Source organism: Halichoerus grypus, chromosome 9, assembly GCF_964656455.1.
Source record: "Halichoerus grypus chromosome 9, mHalGry1.hap1.1, whole genome shotgun sequence".
Lineage (NCBI taxonomy): Eukaryota > Metazoa > Chordata > Mammalia > Carnivora > Phocidae > Halichoerus > Halichoerus grypus.
This window is the reverse complement of record NC_135720.1, coordinates 81949413-81964774: the sequence shown is the minus strand read 5'-3', so window position 1 is coordinate 81964774 and position 15362 is coordinate 81949413. Positions and strand designations below refer to the sequence as shown.

At 43.6% G+C, this 15362-nt stretch overlaps 1 protein-coding gene and 1 pseudogene across 3 annotated transcripts in view; both read right to left on the bottom strand.

Moving 5' to 3' along the window:
* Positions 1-1019: 1019 nt before the first annotated feature.
* On the bottom strand, positions 1020-1706 carry LOC118541445 (sororin pseudogene; annotated as a pseudogene).
* Positions 1655-15362, bottom strand: part of CGAS (cyclic GMP-AMP synthase) — a 29192-nt gene continuing 15484 nt past the window's right edge. For 2 of the 3 annotated variants that reach the window (XM_036101103.2, XM_036101109.2), the window contains 2 exons: positions 6079-6181; positions 1655-5276 (listed from right to left, as the gene is read on the bottom strand). In XM_036101103.2, coding sequence (XP_035956996.1) covers positions 4925-5276; positions 6079-6181 — 455 coding nt within the window. In that variant the 3' untranslated portion in view covers positions 1655-4924. The remainder of the gene's footprint in view (positions 5277-6078; positions 6182-15362) is intronic. The other variant, XM_078055097.1, reaches the window with a different exon arrangement.

Below are 15362 nucleotides of genomic sequence, written 5' to 3'. Positions count from 1 at the left end.
CGATTTCACTCATATGTGGAATTTAAAAAACAAAAGAGAGGAACATAGGGGAAGGGAAGGAAAAATAAAATAAGATAAAAAACAGAGAGAGAGAGACAAACCATAAGAGACTCTTAACTATAGGGAACAAACTGAAGGGTGCTGGAGGGGAGGGGAGTGGGGGGATGGGGTAACTGGGTGATGGGCATGAAGGAGGGCACGTGATGTAATGAGCATGCGTGTTATATGCAACTGATGAATCACTAAATTCTACCCCTGGAACTAATAATACACTATATGTTAACTAAATTGAATTTAAATTCTAAAAGAGGGGGGGCAGGGTTCCCCCAGAGACAATGAGACAACATCCCCTTCCCCTCCCGGCCCGCCCCGCCCACGTCTGCTCCTAGCACATCGTTAGGCAGTGTTCTCGTGTGAGAGGACCCTAGGGAAGCTAAAGGTTAAAACTGCTACCCACTCTTGCCGCTTCCTGGCAGGTGAAAAGCACCTCCTAGCACGTCACAAGTGTAGCTGCAGAACACTAGCGGGACTAGGACTAGGACTGCTCGACCCTGTTTTCCCCCCAAGAGCAGAGTAGGCTCTGTGCACTTTACTTTGTAAGAAAGAGACGTGAGCGACAAGTGAGGCCCCTCCTGCCACAGCCTCCTTCCCTGCCCCGTGCAGGTGTCCAGGGCACTCTCTTTGCCCCCAAGTGGCCAGTGCTCCACCAGCCTGGCACCGAACGGAACATCTCAACAGAAGAACACAGTTATAAAAACACAGTTTCTCCTAGTAAACGCTTATAGTCTGAGACCCAACCAAGGCTTCCCTCCCTCCTTCAAAAGTGTCCAGCTTCTTCCTCACAGATCGAACTCTCCCCAGTCCGTGAATTCTCTCCTGGACCACCTACAGAACCTAAGAGGGAAGCCAAGGCTCTTTCCTAGACACTGGACAGCAGTGTGGCCAGGCCAGGCGAGACCCATTTCCTGAGCTGGCTGTTCTGGCTGCACGAGGCCTCGGAGGACAGGCCTCCCGTAGCAACAGCAGGTGTACAGGTAACAAGGCCAGGGGAGGGGACCCCAAGTGTCTTCTCCACAGGGAGGGGGCGCTATGTACAGGGTGGGGGCGGGGATAGCCAGGTACACCCCCCTGCCATCTCATTTAACCAAAAGATCAAACTCAGCAGCTCCAAACTCAGCATTCATGGACGCAGCCCATTCATCTGGCTCTGATTTCAGGATCTCCGGCATCTTCTTCTTTCCGTTCTCTTTCACGGCTGGTGGGGGAATTCCTGGGAGTTGTATCTGGGGCCCAGGGCTTCCCAGGGACCCTGGGGATTTCGGTTAACTTTGAACACACCACAGGTGAGACTCTGGCCAAGTCTTTGGACCCCAGCAGCCCCTCGAAACCAAAGCAAGACAGACCGGCAGCCTGGGGCGGAGGTGGAGACACAGCCAAGGGTCTCCAGCAGGCTGGAGGACCGCCTGCACAGAGACGGACATTTCCAAGTCTCTGGCGCCCAGGTCTTCTTCCCTGGAGTCGGACTCAACATTCAGGGGGTACAGCACAGGAGTGGTGGTGGGGGTGACGTGGATATTACATGTCTGGAAGAGATCCTCCCTAGCAGGCTCCTTGCTAGGAGGATTGGTTTCCTTCTCCAAGAAAAAAGCAATCCTGGGACTCCTTTGAGGCATGTGGACAGTATGGACCACAATCTTCAATCTGTTTTTTTTTTTTTTAAGTTTTATTTATTTATGTAATCTTTACACCCAACGTGGGATTAGAACTCACAGCCCCAAGATTAAGAGCCACACGTTCTTCCGACTGAGCCAGCCAGGCACCCCTTAAAACGATGGGCTTTCTAACTAGAGCCACATGGGGTGCCTTGGCCAGATTTCAGGAAGGGTACTCGATCAGGGCCTGATTTCTGCTGGGACCTCTACAGAGACTGAGTAGGAATGGGGCCCTGGCCCTGGAGCACTGGGCAGCCCCTCTGGACCACATTCACCTCTTAGACACATAAGCCTTGGTCTCCGTCTTGGCCATCACTGGGGCTCACACCAACCCAGAGGCCCGATGGAGACCCTACATGACTTATTTTTATAAAGTAGTCCCCAGTTCTTTTCCCCTTTATTTTTCTTTTCTCCTTTATTTTTCTTTTCTTTTCTTTTCTTTTTTAAATATTTTATTTATTTGACAGAGAGAGACACAGCGAGAGAGGGAACACAAGCAGGGGGAGTGGGAGAGGGAGAAGCAGGCTTCCTGCAGAGCAGGAAGCCCGATGTGGGGCTCGATCCCAGAACCCTGGGATCACGACCCGAGCCGAAGGCAGACGCTTAACGACTGAGCCACCCAGGCGCCCCTAGCCATTTCTTTTTTTAAAGATTTACTTATTTGAGAGAGAGAGAGAGAGCAAGCCTGAGCAGGGGGAGGGGCAGAGGGAGAGAATTCCAAGCAGACTCCCTGCTAAGTGTGGAGCCTGCCCCAGGGCCCGATCTCATGACCCTGAGACCACAACACGAGTCAAAATCAAGAGTCCGACACTTCTTAACTGACTGAGCCACCTAGGTGCCCCTTAGCCATTTCTAAATAACATGCTTATATTGCATTTTCTTGGTTTTTCAAATTTGCTATTATCCACTCATCTCCCACTGTAAGAGAGAGAATTCAGCTCATTCATACTTGTGATGGTTATACTCTTAGGGTGGTTCCATGACTCTCACCCTCCTGGGATTTGTATCTAGGTAATAAAAACACAAACATGTAACTCAAGTTAGTAACCTAACTCAAAGAGAAGTCTTGCCTTTGCTGTTGGCTTCTGGCAGGTAATCACTAGGCCCTTGGAACATGCCAGAAAGTCTAACAAAGTGATTTATGGCGGGGCTTTGGGTCATGACGCCCAGAGCGGTTGGACTCTGAGGTTAGACATGTAGGCAGTCAACCACTGAGCTCCAATAAAAATGCTGGACACAGACTCAGATGAGCTTCCCTGGTTGGCAATATGCCACGTGTATTGTTATATGCCAACGCAAGAGAATAATGCATCCATGACCCCATAGGGAAGGGAGAACAGAAGCTCTGTTTGGTCTCTGCTCTATGTGCTCTTCCCTTGGCTAATTTTAACCTGCATCTTTACCCTGTAATGAATTGTAACCAGTAACCAGGAGTATAACTGTTTCAGCGAGTTCAGAGTCCTTCCAGCGAATTATCAAACCTAAGAGTGCTTGTGGGAATCTCCTGAAACTGCAATTGGTGTCAGAAGTGAGGCTGCTCTTGTGGGAGTTGTTTTTCCCCTAACTGTGTAGTTGCCTAAACTGGCACAACCCTCCTGAGTGAGTTCCCTCCCCTGGAATATGTGTGGGACCTGTGACTTGCTTCCAACCAATTAAATATGGTAAAGGACATGGAGGGTACACGATTATGGGCATGCAATTATGTTAAATAAGACCGTAGCACGGCCTCGTGCTGGAGTCTCTCCCTCCCTTGAGCTCTGAAGTGACCTGCCACGTTGCGTGGGCTGCCAGTGCTGGGAGGCTGGCATGGCAAGGAACCCAAGGCAGTTCCTAGCAGCTAAGGACAACCTCTGGCTGCCAGTCAGGAAGAAACTGAAGTCCTCGGTCTTACAAACGTGTGGACCTAAATACTGCCAGCGAAGGTGGATCGTTCTCAGCCAAGCCTCCGACGAGACTGCAGCCCCAGCTGACACCTTGATGGTAGCCTCGTGAGACCCTGTGCAGAGCCTGCCCAGGACCTTGACCCAGACACACTGAGAAAATAAATGTGTGTTGTTTGAAACCACTAAGTTTGTGGTAACTTGTTATGCAGCAATAGCAAACTACAGAATCCAACCCCTGTACCCCACTGTCACCATACAAGCACTCAGCCTGTTCCCTTATCCTCCCCAAATAACTCATCATAATTCTGATAAGACTAAGAGTCAATGGTTATATTACTTTGACTTCATATATAAATACAGCTGAGCAATATTCTCAAATCAGAACTTTTCTTGCACGCATTCGTTTTTCCTCTGGAATTAAAAAGTTTGGACTTTTTTGTTTTTTGTCTAGTTTTCTATTATTTAGCATTCACTGTCCCCAAAACTCTCCTCCAAATGTCTAACTGTTCTCTTAGTATGTTTAAGTAGGTTGTTAAACAAGATGTATAAAGTGCACAAACTATGAAGGAGAAGACTGATAAATTCAACTACATTAAAATTTTAAAACCTGGTTTACTGGGGCGCCTGGGCGGCTCAGTTGTTAAGTGTCTGCCTTCGGCTCAGGTCATGATCCCAGGGTCCTGGGATCGAGCCCCGCATCGGGCTCCCTGCTCAGGGAAGCCTGCTTCTCCCTCTCCCACTCCCCCTGCTTGTGTTCCCTCTTTCGCTGTGTCTCTCTCTGTCAAATAAATAAATAAAATCTTTAAAAGAAAAGCACCCTGGTTTACTAAAAGACACCAAAAATGGTAAAGACATGCCACACGTTATTCATTATGTAGGCAAGCAACAAAGCATAAATATCCAAAGTATATGAAGAACTTCTACAAAACAATGAGAAAACAATACAATAGCCAATAATAAAATGTACAAAATACACAAGTAGGAAAAAGTTAACGAACAGCAGCTGCCTCTAAGTTGAATGCTGCCTGAGCAGAGGAGAAAGGGCAATTCCATCCGTTCCTTTAAGTGTTGTATGCATGTACTGCCTTTTCAGAAATACCTATAAAAGTGTTATGAGGCATAGTAGGCCCTCAATTATTGTTTGACATGAATGAATGAGGGGCTCCCCGCTGAGCAGAGAGCCAGACAGGGGGCTCGATCCCGGGACCCCAGGATCATGACCTGAGCCGAAGGCAGCCACTTAACTGACTGAGCCACCCAGGCGCCCCTCAGACATTCCAATTATTATAAAGTCACTCTAAATTCTTGATTCTTTTTAAAAATATAATTTCAAAATTCATGAAAAACTGGAAATCCATTGTTTCTTTCATATTCAATTTGCTGTGATAGAAATTCTTTACTTATTTTGTCAATTTGGTCCCGAGAGAACAGATTGAATCCAGGAATGAAATAATGCTTGAGTTGTTCAATCCTGAGGCACTCAAGAAAGTACGTCACGCAGTTATCAAAGCAGAGCTCGAGATTTCTGGTGTGCCACTGACTGTCTTGCGGGTCCTGGGTACAGACATGAAAGAAGGCAGTTTTCACATGGTAGGAGCAGAATTTATCAAGTTCCTTTCGGTGTCCAAACTTTATTTTCAATTGTTCTAAGAGATACTTCATTAGTTTTAAGCAATCTTTCCTATTGAATAAAAAAAGAAAACCACTTATTATTTATTTTTAAAGATTTTATTATTATAAAAAGCCACCCGAGGGCACCTGCGTGGCTCAGTTTGTTAAGCGACTGCCTTCGGCTCAGGTCATGATCCTGGAGTCCCAGGATCGAGTCCCGCATTAGGCTCCCTGCTCGGCAGGGAGTCTGCTTCTCCCTCTGACCCTCCTCCCTCTCATGCTCTCTGTCTCTCATTCTCTCTCTCGCAAATAAATAAAAATCTTAAAAAAAAAAAAAAAAAGCCACCCGAATACGAAGACACATCCAATTGTTGTGGCTAGCCATTGTGAGTGTTCATATCCTCTCACCCTGTCATACTTTCTACAACTATCTGATCTAGGTTCAGGAATATGCTCTCGCCTTGCCTTCTAACAACGCTATTTCCTTGGGCTCTTGGATCTGGCTTCCCTGGTTTCATGCTCATCCCCTAGATAATACTCCAGGGTCAATCCAGACACGCACTGCCCCCAGGACTCAACTCAGCAATGATCATCTTCAGGTTAGAGATATGAAATCAGTAAAGAATTAAATGTTCAGGGGCGCCCGGGTGGCTCAGTCGGTTAAGTGTCTGCCTTCGGCTCAGGTCATGATCCCAGGGTCCTGGGATCAAGCCCCGTGTCGGGTTCCCTGTTCAGTGGGGAGTCGGCTTCTCCCTCTCCTTCTGCTCCTCCCCCTGCTCGTGCTCTCCCTCTCAAACAAATAAATAAAATCTTTAAAAAAAGAATTAAATGTTCCATAGACAATCTACCATTTAACAAAACAAGGAAGTTACCTGCAACATTTTACTCCATCAGTTTCACAGCACGTTTTAGAATGTCCATGACTTTTCAAAAGGTCCTTTTCAATGTGAGAGAAGGACAGCCGCCATGTTTCTTCTTAATTTCCAAAAGAAAAATAGAAAAGCACTTTACCAAAAACATTCATATATAAACAACACAATACTGAAGTGATTTCCTTCATTAAAATATCACTCTGGAAGATTTCTAGGGGGAGACAGACCAAAAGAAGTGAATAGATAAATAATGTAATTACATATTGAAACAAGTGACTTGAGGGCGCCTGGGTAGCTGTTCTGTATGGATACATGTTTTTGTGATTTGTCCTGCATAACCAACCACCTGGATGTGCATCAACACAGGCAGGCTAAGGAATGTTGTTTGTGAGACTCGTGCTCTGTGAATAACCTTGGGAGCCTAATTGTTTAAACTATATTATCTGGCCTCCACATCAGAACCGACCCTTCTGTTCTGGACGCCAAGACCTACAAATCTTGTCTCACATCCCCTTCTGCTCCAGGCTGGGCTGGCCCCCCCAGAATGGAATCTGGGAAGGGAAGCAGATACACGTAGCCCAGCTCCTTGAAAATACAGAAACATGATCACATGGAAATGCAGCTCACTCCAAACCATGTAGGCGAACAAATGTTTCATTTCAAACCCTGTTATTTGCCCTGTAAATATGGCCCTTATGGGGATGGTCAGTTGGAAGTCTCACCTGAGGGGAGGATGCTCCGCCCAGGCCTCTCAATTGGGACTCCAACCTGACTGTTTCCATCGGGTTCCCTTGTTGTTGAGGTTGGATGTTGTAAGTACCCAATTTGATGTAACTTTGCCTTATTCTCACTCATTGCCTACTATTACCTTCATCCATGTGTAGATTCCTTTCCTCTCCTGTTTCTATTAGGTTTTATAATAATAATAAAATTTTCTTTCCTTTTCAAAGCTGAAACACGGCTGTTGTGAATCTTTTGTTCAGAACACCATCTCAGCATTATTGACTTTTCTTTCTTTTTTTTTTAAGATTTTATTTATTTATTTGTCAAAGAGAGAGAGTACAAGCGGGGGGCGGGGGTAGCAGGCTCCCTGCTGAGCAAGGGCCCCATGCATGCATGTGGGACTCCATCCCAGGACTCTGGGATCATGACCTGAGCTGAAGGCAGATGTTTAACCATCTGAGCCACCCCGGGCCTCTCAATTAGGACTCTAGCCTGTTTCCACCAGATTCCCCAGCTGATGAGGTTGGCTGCTGTAAGTACCTGATTTGATGTAATTTCGCCTTCTTTTCTTTTCTTTTTTTTTAAAGATTTTATTTATTTATTTGAGAGAGAGAGAGCACAAGAGGGGGGAGGGTCAGAGGAAGAAGCAGACTCCCTGCTAAGCAGGGAGCCCGATGTGGGACTCGATCCCGGGACTCCAGGATCATGACCTGAGCCGAAGGCAGTTGCTTAACCAACTGAGCCACCCAGACACCCCGTTGCCTTATTTTCATTTATTGCCTACTATTACCTTCATCTATGTGTAGATTCCTTTCCTCTCCTGTTTCTATTAGGTTTTGTTTTGTTTTTCATAAGATTTTATTTATTTGACAGAGAGACACAGCGAGAGAGGGAACACAAGCAGGGGGAGTGGGAGAGGGAGAAGCAGGCTTCCCACGGAGCAGGGAGCCCGATGTAGGGCTCGATCCCAGGACCCTGGGATCATGACCTGAGCCAAAGGCAGACACTTAACGACTGAGCCACCCAGGCGCCCCTCTATTAGGTTTTATAATAATAAAGTTTTCTTTCCTTTTCGGAACCAAAACACAGCAGTTGTGAATCTTCTGTGCAGAACAGTGGTTTAGTCTGTTAAGTGTCTGAGTCACGATTTCGCCTCAGGTCATGATCTCCTGGGCTGTGGGATTAAGCCCCACACGGGGCTCCACACTCAGTGGAGAGTCTGCTTGAGAGTCTCTCTCTCCCTCGGCCTCTCCCCCCACTCTCTCTCTAAAATAAATAAATAAATCTTTAAAAAAATAAAATAAAACAAGTGATCTGAAGCAGACAATGGGCTGAGATAGGAAAAAATGGTGGGGAACGGCAGGGAGCTATTAATATAGTTAGCCATAATAAGATGTAGTACCTTTTATATATTGTTAAGTTCAGTTTTTTAAATATTTTGTTTCAATAATAATTTAAATCAATTGATTCAAATTTTTTGTTCATTGTTTTTATACCATCCTTGCAAGTTTTGGTATTCATGTAAAATGGACAAGGAAACATTTCCTTTTTTTCTATTCCTTGGGAGATTTTATATAAGAATAAAATGATTTCTGACCCTTCTCCCCAAGTTTACCATGGCTAGCTCTTTGACATTCTGACTGTTCTATTATCTAGTTGGTTTTATACCAGAAGTATATGATTGGTTTATAATTTAAAAATCAATCAATATACTCTGTATCATTAACAGAATACAGGAGAAACATATGATCATCTCAATCAAAGCAGGAAATGCAGCTAATAAAACTTAACATTCATTCATAATTTAAATAAAAAACATCTCTCAGTAATTTAAATCTGGATGGAAACTTGATAACAAAAGGTAGATTTATTTATTTATTTATTTATTTTTAAAGATTTTATTTATTTATTTGAGAGAGAGAGAGAGAGAGCATGAGGGGGGAGGGCCAGAGGGAGAAGCAGACTCCTCGCAGAGCAAGGAGCCCGATGCGGGACTCGATCCAGGGACTCCAGGATCATGACCTGAGCCGAAGGCAGTCGCCCAACCAACTGAGCCACCCAGGCGCCCCAAAAGGTAGATTTAAAAAAACATAGCAACATAGGGGCACCTGGGTGGCTCAGTCGTTAAGCATCTGCCTTTGGCTCAGGTCATGATCCTGAGGTCCTGGGATCGAGCCCCACATCGGGCTCCCTGCTCAGCGGGAAGCCTGCTTCTCCCTCTCCCACTCCCCCTGCTTGTGTTCCAGCTCTCGCTGTCTCTCTCTCTCTGTCAAATAAATAAATAAAATCTTTAAAAAAATAAATAAAAATAAAAAAAGTAGCAACGTAACATAAGGTAAAAAGTTGAGGTTTTTCCTTTGAAATTAGGAAGGCAGAGTGTTAGTTATCCCCATTTCCATTCAACATGGCCTGGTTATGCTAACAAGCACAGTGAGGGAAGAAAAAACAGGGACATAGCATTGGAAAGGGAGAAACAAAGCTATTATTATTGATAGATGATATAATTGGGTATGTAGAAAATACAAAAGAAGCTGGGTGTCAGGTAAGTGTAAGTTCAATATATTCTTCAATCTACTTTTGGTTTAAAACTTTTCATAATAGGGAGCCTGGGTGGCTCAGTCGGTTAAGCATCTGCCTTCTGCTCGGGTCATAATCCCGGGGTCCTGGGATCGAGCCCCGCATTGGGCTCCCTGCTCAGCGGGGAGCCTGCTTCTCCCTCCCCTGCCCACTCATGCTCTCTCGCCATCTCTGTTGCTATCTCTGTCTCTCTCTCAAATAAATAAATAAAATCTTTAAAAAAAATTAAAAAAAACTTTTCATAATAAAAATTTACAAGTGCCTATGAGTAAATCTAACAAAATACATATATAACTTTTTAAAAGATTTACTTATTTATTTGAGAGAGAGAGAGAGAGAGTTGGGGGAGGAACAGAGGGAGAGAATCCTCAAGCAGACTCCCGCTGAGCATGGAGCCCGACACCAGGCTCAATCTCGGGACCCATGAGATCATGACCTGAGCCAAAATCAAGAGTGAGACGCTTAACAGACTGAGCCACCCAGGTGTCCCCAAAATACATACAAAACCTCTATGGAAGATTCTAAAACTTCACTGAGAAGTTTTAGAGGAAATCTTAATAAATGGAGATGTGCACCTGTACATGGATTGGAAGACTCATTATTGTAAATATATCAAGTCTCCCCAAATTTACCTATAGATTCAACGTACTCTCAATCAAAATTCCAAAAAAACATTTCTGTGGAACCTGACAACAGGATACCAAAATTTTTATGAAAATACAAAGGCTCGAGAATATCTAAAACAGGGACACCTGGGTGGCTCAGTCGGTTAAGCGTCTGCCTTTAGCTCAGGTCATGATCCCGGGGTCCTGGGATCAAGTCCCGCATCAGGCTCCTTGCTCAGTGGGGAGCCTGCTTCTCCCTCTGCCTGCCACCCCCCTGCTTGTGCTCTCTCTCTCTGACAAATAAATAAATCTTTAAAAAAAAAAAAGAATATCTAAAACACTCTTAAAGAAGGACAAAGTGGGAGAACCTGCCCTACCAGATACCAAGACTTACAAAGCTACATTATGTATGACAATATGGTATAGCACAAGGAGAGACAAAGGTTTTAATGTGATAGAATAGTTTAGTAATAGCTACACAATATATAGACAAGGAACATATGGAGATGATAGCACTGAGCTAGGTGTACTCATGGCTACTGTATACACCCATTTATGAAATCCACTTATGTCATTTTAGAAAAGGAAAAACTATAGAGATCAGTGGTTTCCAGAGGTTTGGGATGGGGAGGGTTGGAAAAATGAAACACAGGGGGCTTTTTAAAGCAGTGAAGCTATTATTTAAGGGTAGATAAATGATACAATGCATCTGTCAAAACCAGAAGAACTCTATAGCACTGTGAACCTTAAGGTATGAAAACTTTATTTTTTTTTAAGATTTTATTTATTTATTTGACAGAGACTGAGAGAGCACAAGCAGGGGGAGCAGCAGACAGAGGGAGAAGCAGGCTCCCTGGCGCCGGGCTCGATCCCGGGACCCCGGGATCATGACCTGAGCTGAAGGCAGCCGCTTAACCGACTAAGCCACCCAGACATTCCAAGGTATGAAAACTTCAGTCACTGGGAGGTCAAGTAAGCCCAGGAAATAATGCAGACTGGCAAAAGGGACTCTTTTAAACAGCCTCCCTGAAGGGGAGGGGTGGTGGTGGAAGCAAAAGGCGCTGACCTAAGTGACTTTGGAAATGTGTTCTCTAAGACTGAAAACAAAAGAAACTATACATAAGCACTGTACTCCAGTTGGTTTTGCTTCCCACAGGAAAATGGGTTTCATTCTGAATGTAATCGGTTTACGTTCTGAAACAACTACACATATATACTATATACTGGAACTGAACAATTAAGTAAATAGGTGACAGATGCTGGGAGCCAGGTTTTTCACTGTCGGAATGAGAAGTGACTGATAAATAGCAAGGAGAGAAGTTTAGAATGATCCATGTGGTAATAGATTATAATTAGAGACATCGGTATGTACTCATGTATAACTTAATATAAAATATAAATACAGATGAGGGGCGCCTGGGTGGCTCAGTTGGTTAAGCGGCTGCCTTCGGCTCAGGTCATGATCCCAGGGTCCTGGGATCGAGCCCCGCATCGGGCTCCCTGCTCAGCAGAGAGCCTGCTTCTTCCTCTCCCTCTGCCTGCCGCTCTGCCTACTTATGCTCTCTATCTCTCTGTCAAATAAATAAATTTAAAAAAAAATCTTAAAAAAAAAATATATATATATAAATAAATACAGGTGATTACATAGAAATATTTATAGACATGTGCATACACTGGGGTTACAATACGTACACATAGCTCCTCGCTCTTGTAGCTGAGAGCAATGACACCTTAGTAGCAGAGCACACAGAACACCCAGATCTTGGTTTCTAGTACATTTCCCAATAAAAGGGTCCAGGGCTTCTTGGAGAAATGGCTGATTCTAAGACTGAAGCTGGAAATACACAAGATGAGTCTGGAGCATCTTGTAGTGCCAGAAAGTAAGTTAGTGCTGAAAACAAAATCAACCTCCACCCCCAACAATGGGGTGTATGTCAAGGGATACAGGAGCCAACTGAAAGAACTCTCAAAGGCAAAAGCTAGAACAATTTAGGGGCGTCTGGGTGGCTCTGGTGGTTAAGTGGCTGCCTTCAGCTCAGGTCATGACCTTGGGGTCCTGGGATGGAGCTCCACATCAGGCTCTCTGCTTAGCGGGGAGTCTGCTTCTCCCTCTCTCTCTCTCAAGTAAATAAATAAAATCTTAAAAAAAAAAGGGGTAGAACAACTTAAGCAAGAATATAAAGCAGTACTGGGTTACAGCTCAACATAAAAAACAAATATCCATGAGTCCTTACTGATATGACTGATTGAGTAAATAAATAAATGGGGGAGAAGAGACAATCTCCCATGCAGAAGAATTCCAAATAATTTATGTAAATATTCTGCTCTAAAAAGATGGAGCATAACTCCCCAATCCTTAAGTGTGAACTGTGCACAGTGACTTCCTTCCAAATACAACAGTCTGAAAAAGGGTAGAAGGATTAACAGTGGAGAAACCTGACAAATGCTACCTCAGCCAGATGACCAAGGTCAACGACAGCAGTGCTGAGTCATGCTCATGGCATGTACCCTTGATAGGATATGATGAGAATGGCATTACCACTGTGGTCCTCTGCCCCAAAACCCAGAACTCCACTTTAATTATAAGAAGAACATCAGACACATATCACATGAGGGACATTCTACAAAAGACCTGACTGGTACTCCTCCAAACCATCAAGGGCATCAAAAATAAGGACACACTGAGAAACCGTTACAGTGAAGAGGAGCCTGAGGAGATGCAATGACTAAATGTAATGTGGCGTCCTGGATGGGATCCTGGGATGGGAAAAGGGACATTAGGTAAAAACTAAGGAAATCCGAGTAAAGTATGGACTTTAGTTAATAATACTATTATCAGTATTTGTTCATTAATTGTGACAACGTAGCATATTAATGTAACGTGTTAATAGTAAGGAAATAAGTACGGGGTATATGGGAACTCCATACGATCTTTTCAATTTTTCTGCAAATCTATAACTATTTTAAAGTTAAAAGTTTATTTTAAAAAACTGTATTATCATTTCTCACTTTTTGTATTATTGGCAAAAATTTCAAAGTTTAACGAGGGTTGTTGCTAAGACTGAGGGTGCAATCGGTCCTCTCGTACATTGGTGTGGGAATGCAAATTGTGTGATCCCTGTGGAGGCGATTCTGGCAATGTCTAGCAAAATTACGTATGGATTTACTCCTCGACTGGCTGTGAAGACAGACTGAAAAAAGGAATGGGTGCTACCTCCATTCAGAGCCACAGCTTTATATTCAAGATATCTTACTAAGTGATAAAAGGAAGGTGTACTTTTTATCTTAAAATATACGCATATATGTATTTACTTATACGAAAGGTAAATCAAAAACAAGAGCGTTTCCAACCAGGGAAGGAGAGAAGAATGAAGAGTGAGCATGAATGACAGCTGTGCTTCTCTAAGAATACCTTTGTCTGTAGCTTGGACATTGGAACCATGTGAATGCCTTATAAATTTATGAGACAAAATTAAATCAAAATTGAAAATCCAACATCTAAAATTTAAAACCATAATGAGGGGCGCCTGGGTGGCTCAGTGGGTTAAGCGTCTGCCTTCGGCTCAGGTCATGATCCCAGGGTCCTGGGATCAAGCTCCGCATCAGACTCCCTGTTCAGCGGGAAGCCTGCTTCTCCCTCTCCCTCTGCTCCCCTGATCTTGCTCTCTCTCTCTCTCAAATAAATAAATAAAATTTTATTTAAGAAAAACCATAATGAAACAAACAAACATAACTATTTTGAGTTGGGTAGCTTAACCACCTGGAGAAATTTTTTAAAGTGGATTTAAGCTTGATATTTTGACTGTCTTTTTATCTTCAGAACAAAAGAACTACAGATAAATCTTAAACTGTTTTTTTTTAAATTATACTCTTGATAATGATGCTGGTATTATTTTGAAATACGCAGAAATATTTTTAAAATTTTTAATTAATCAAATGATTTCTATTTTTAAAAATATAGCTTGTAAGACCAGAAAATTTATAGTAAAATGTTTGGAAAGAGAAAAACTAAAATAGGTGTTATACATGCCTGCAATGTAGTATAAGTACTTTCACTGCTAATATGCCCCTCTGTTCAGTCATTTGGATACAGAGATGGCGGGGGGGTGGGGCTTGCCTGAATACAGATAACCTAGAACGATAGGAGAACAGCCAAAGGTAACAGAGAGCAAATATAGACTGAGCACCCATCACCAGCCTCCACTTTCATCTTAATGCAAGGACGTGAAGAACTACCCAATCACACTGGCCTCTGTATGGCCACAGGGCCTCTGAAGGACTCTCTCATCCCTAATCTGATTTATCTCCCAGTCTTGCCCAGGGCAGTCAGTGGTAGACTAACAAGCTGGTGGTATGGGTCCTGTTAAGATTTCTGCATTACATACAGTGAGGGTTTCTTGGGATAGCCATTCTAGAAATTATTCAGTGGTGGCAACCCCTTTGCAGAAAGCTATGTTCCTTTTCTAAAATTATGAATAATGATATTTGTAATTCTCTCTTAACAGAAAATGGCTCCTATATATGTGCAACATAAAAAGTTATGATGTGTCTACAAAACACAAGCCATCAAACTAAGCATGATTGACTAATTCCAGGATTTGTTCAGCAATACTAATTTGTAACTTGGTTCCTACGTTTCATGGTGTCCTCCAATATCCCTGGAATCGAGCTGTAGTAGGTACCAAAAGTCCTTAATTTATGAGAGAAAAATAAAATAATCAGCTAAACTGATTTTAGCTGTTGTATCTGTAGACTAACTCAGAACGTGAATGTTACCCAAGAGCACCACTTGAAAACCTGTCCTCAGCGGTCAGGCAGAGTACGCAGGTGAGAAGACCAACTGCAGCTGAAGCTGCAAAGGTCTGCTAGCTGCATGGGGCACAGAGGAAGGGGAAGAAGAAAGAAAGGAGTATGGCTGGGAACGAGAATCTAGGCTCTGATGATAACATTAATTATAACTGCCTGTACTAAACTAGAGATTTTACACACACTGTCTCATTTTTATCTTCCCAGAAACTTTTTTTCTTTTCTTTTCTTTTTTTTTTTTTTTATTTATTCATTTGAGAGAGAAAGAAAGCGAGAGCGCGGGGGAGGGACAGAGGAAGAGGGAGAGAGAGACTCCTCAAGCAGACTCCCCACTGAGCTCGGAGCTGGATCCCAGAACCCTGAGATCATGACCTGAGCTGAAACCAGGAGTCAGCCACTTAACCAACTGAGCCACCCAGGCGTGCCCCCACCCCCAGAAACTTTCAAGTAGCTTGATTAAACCAGTATAGAGATGAGCAAACAGGTTTAGAGAGGCTTGATTAACTAGCCCAAGATCACACATCTAGTAGAAGAAGAAGCCTCAGGATTCAGATCCAGGGTAGTCTGACTCCA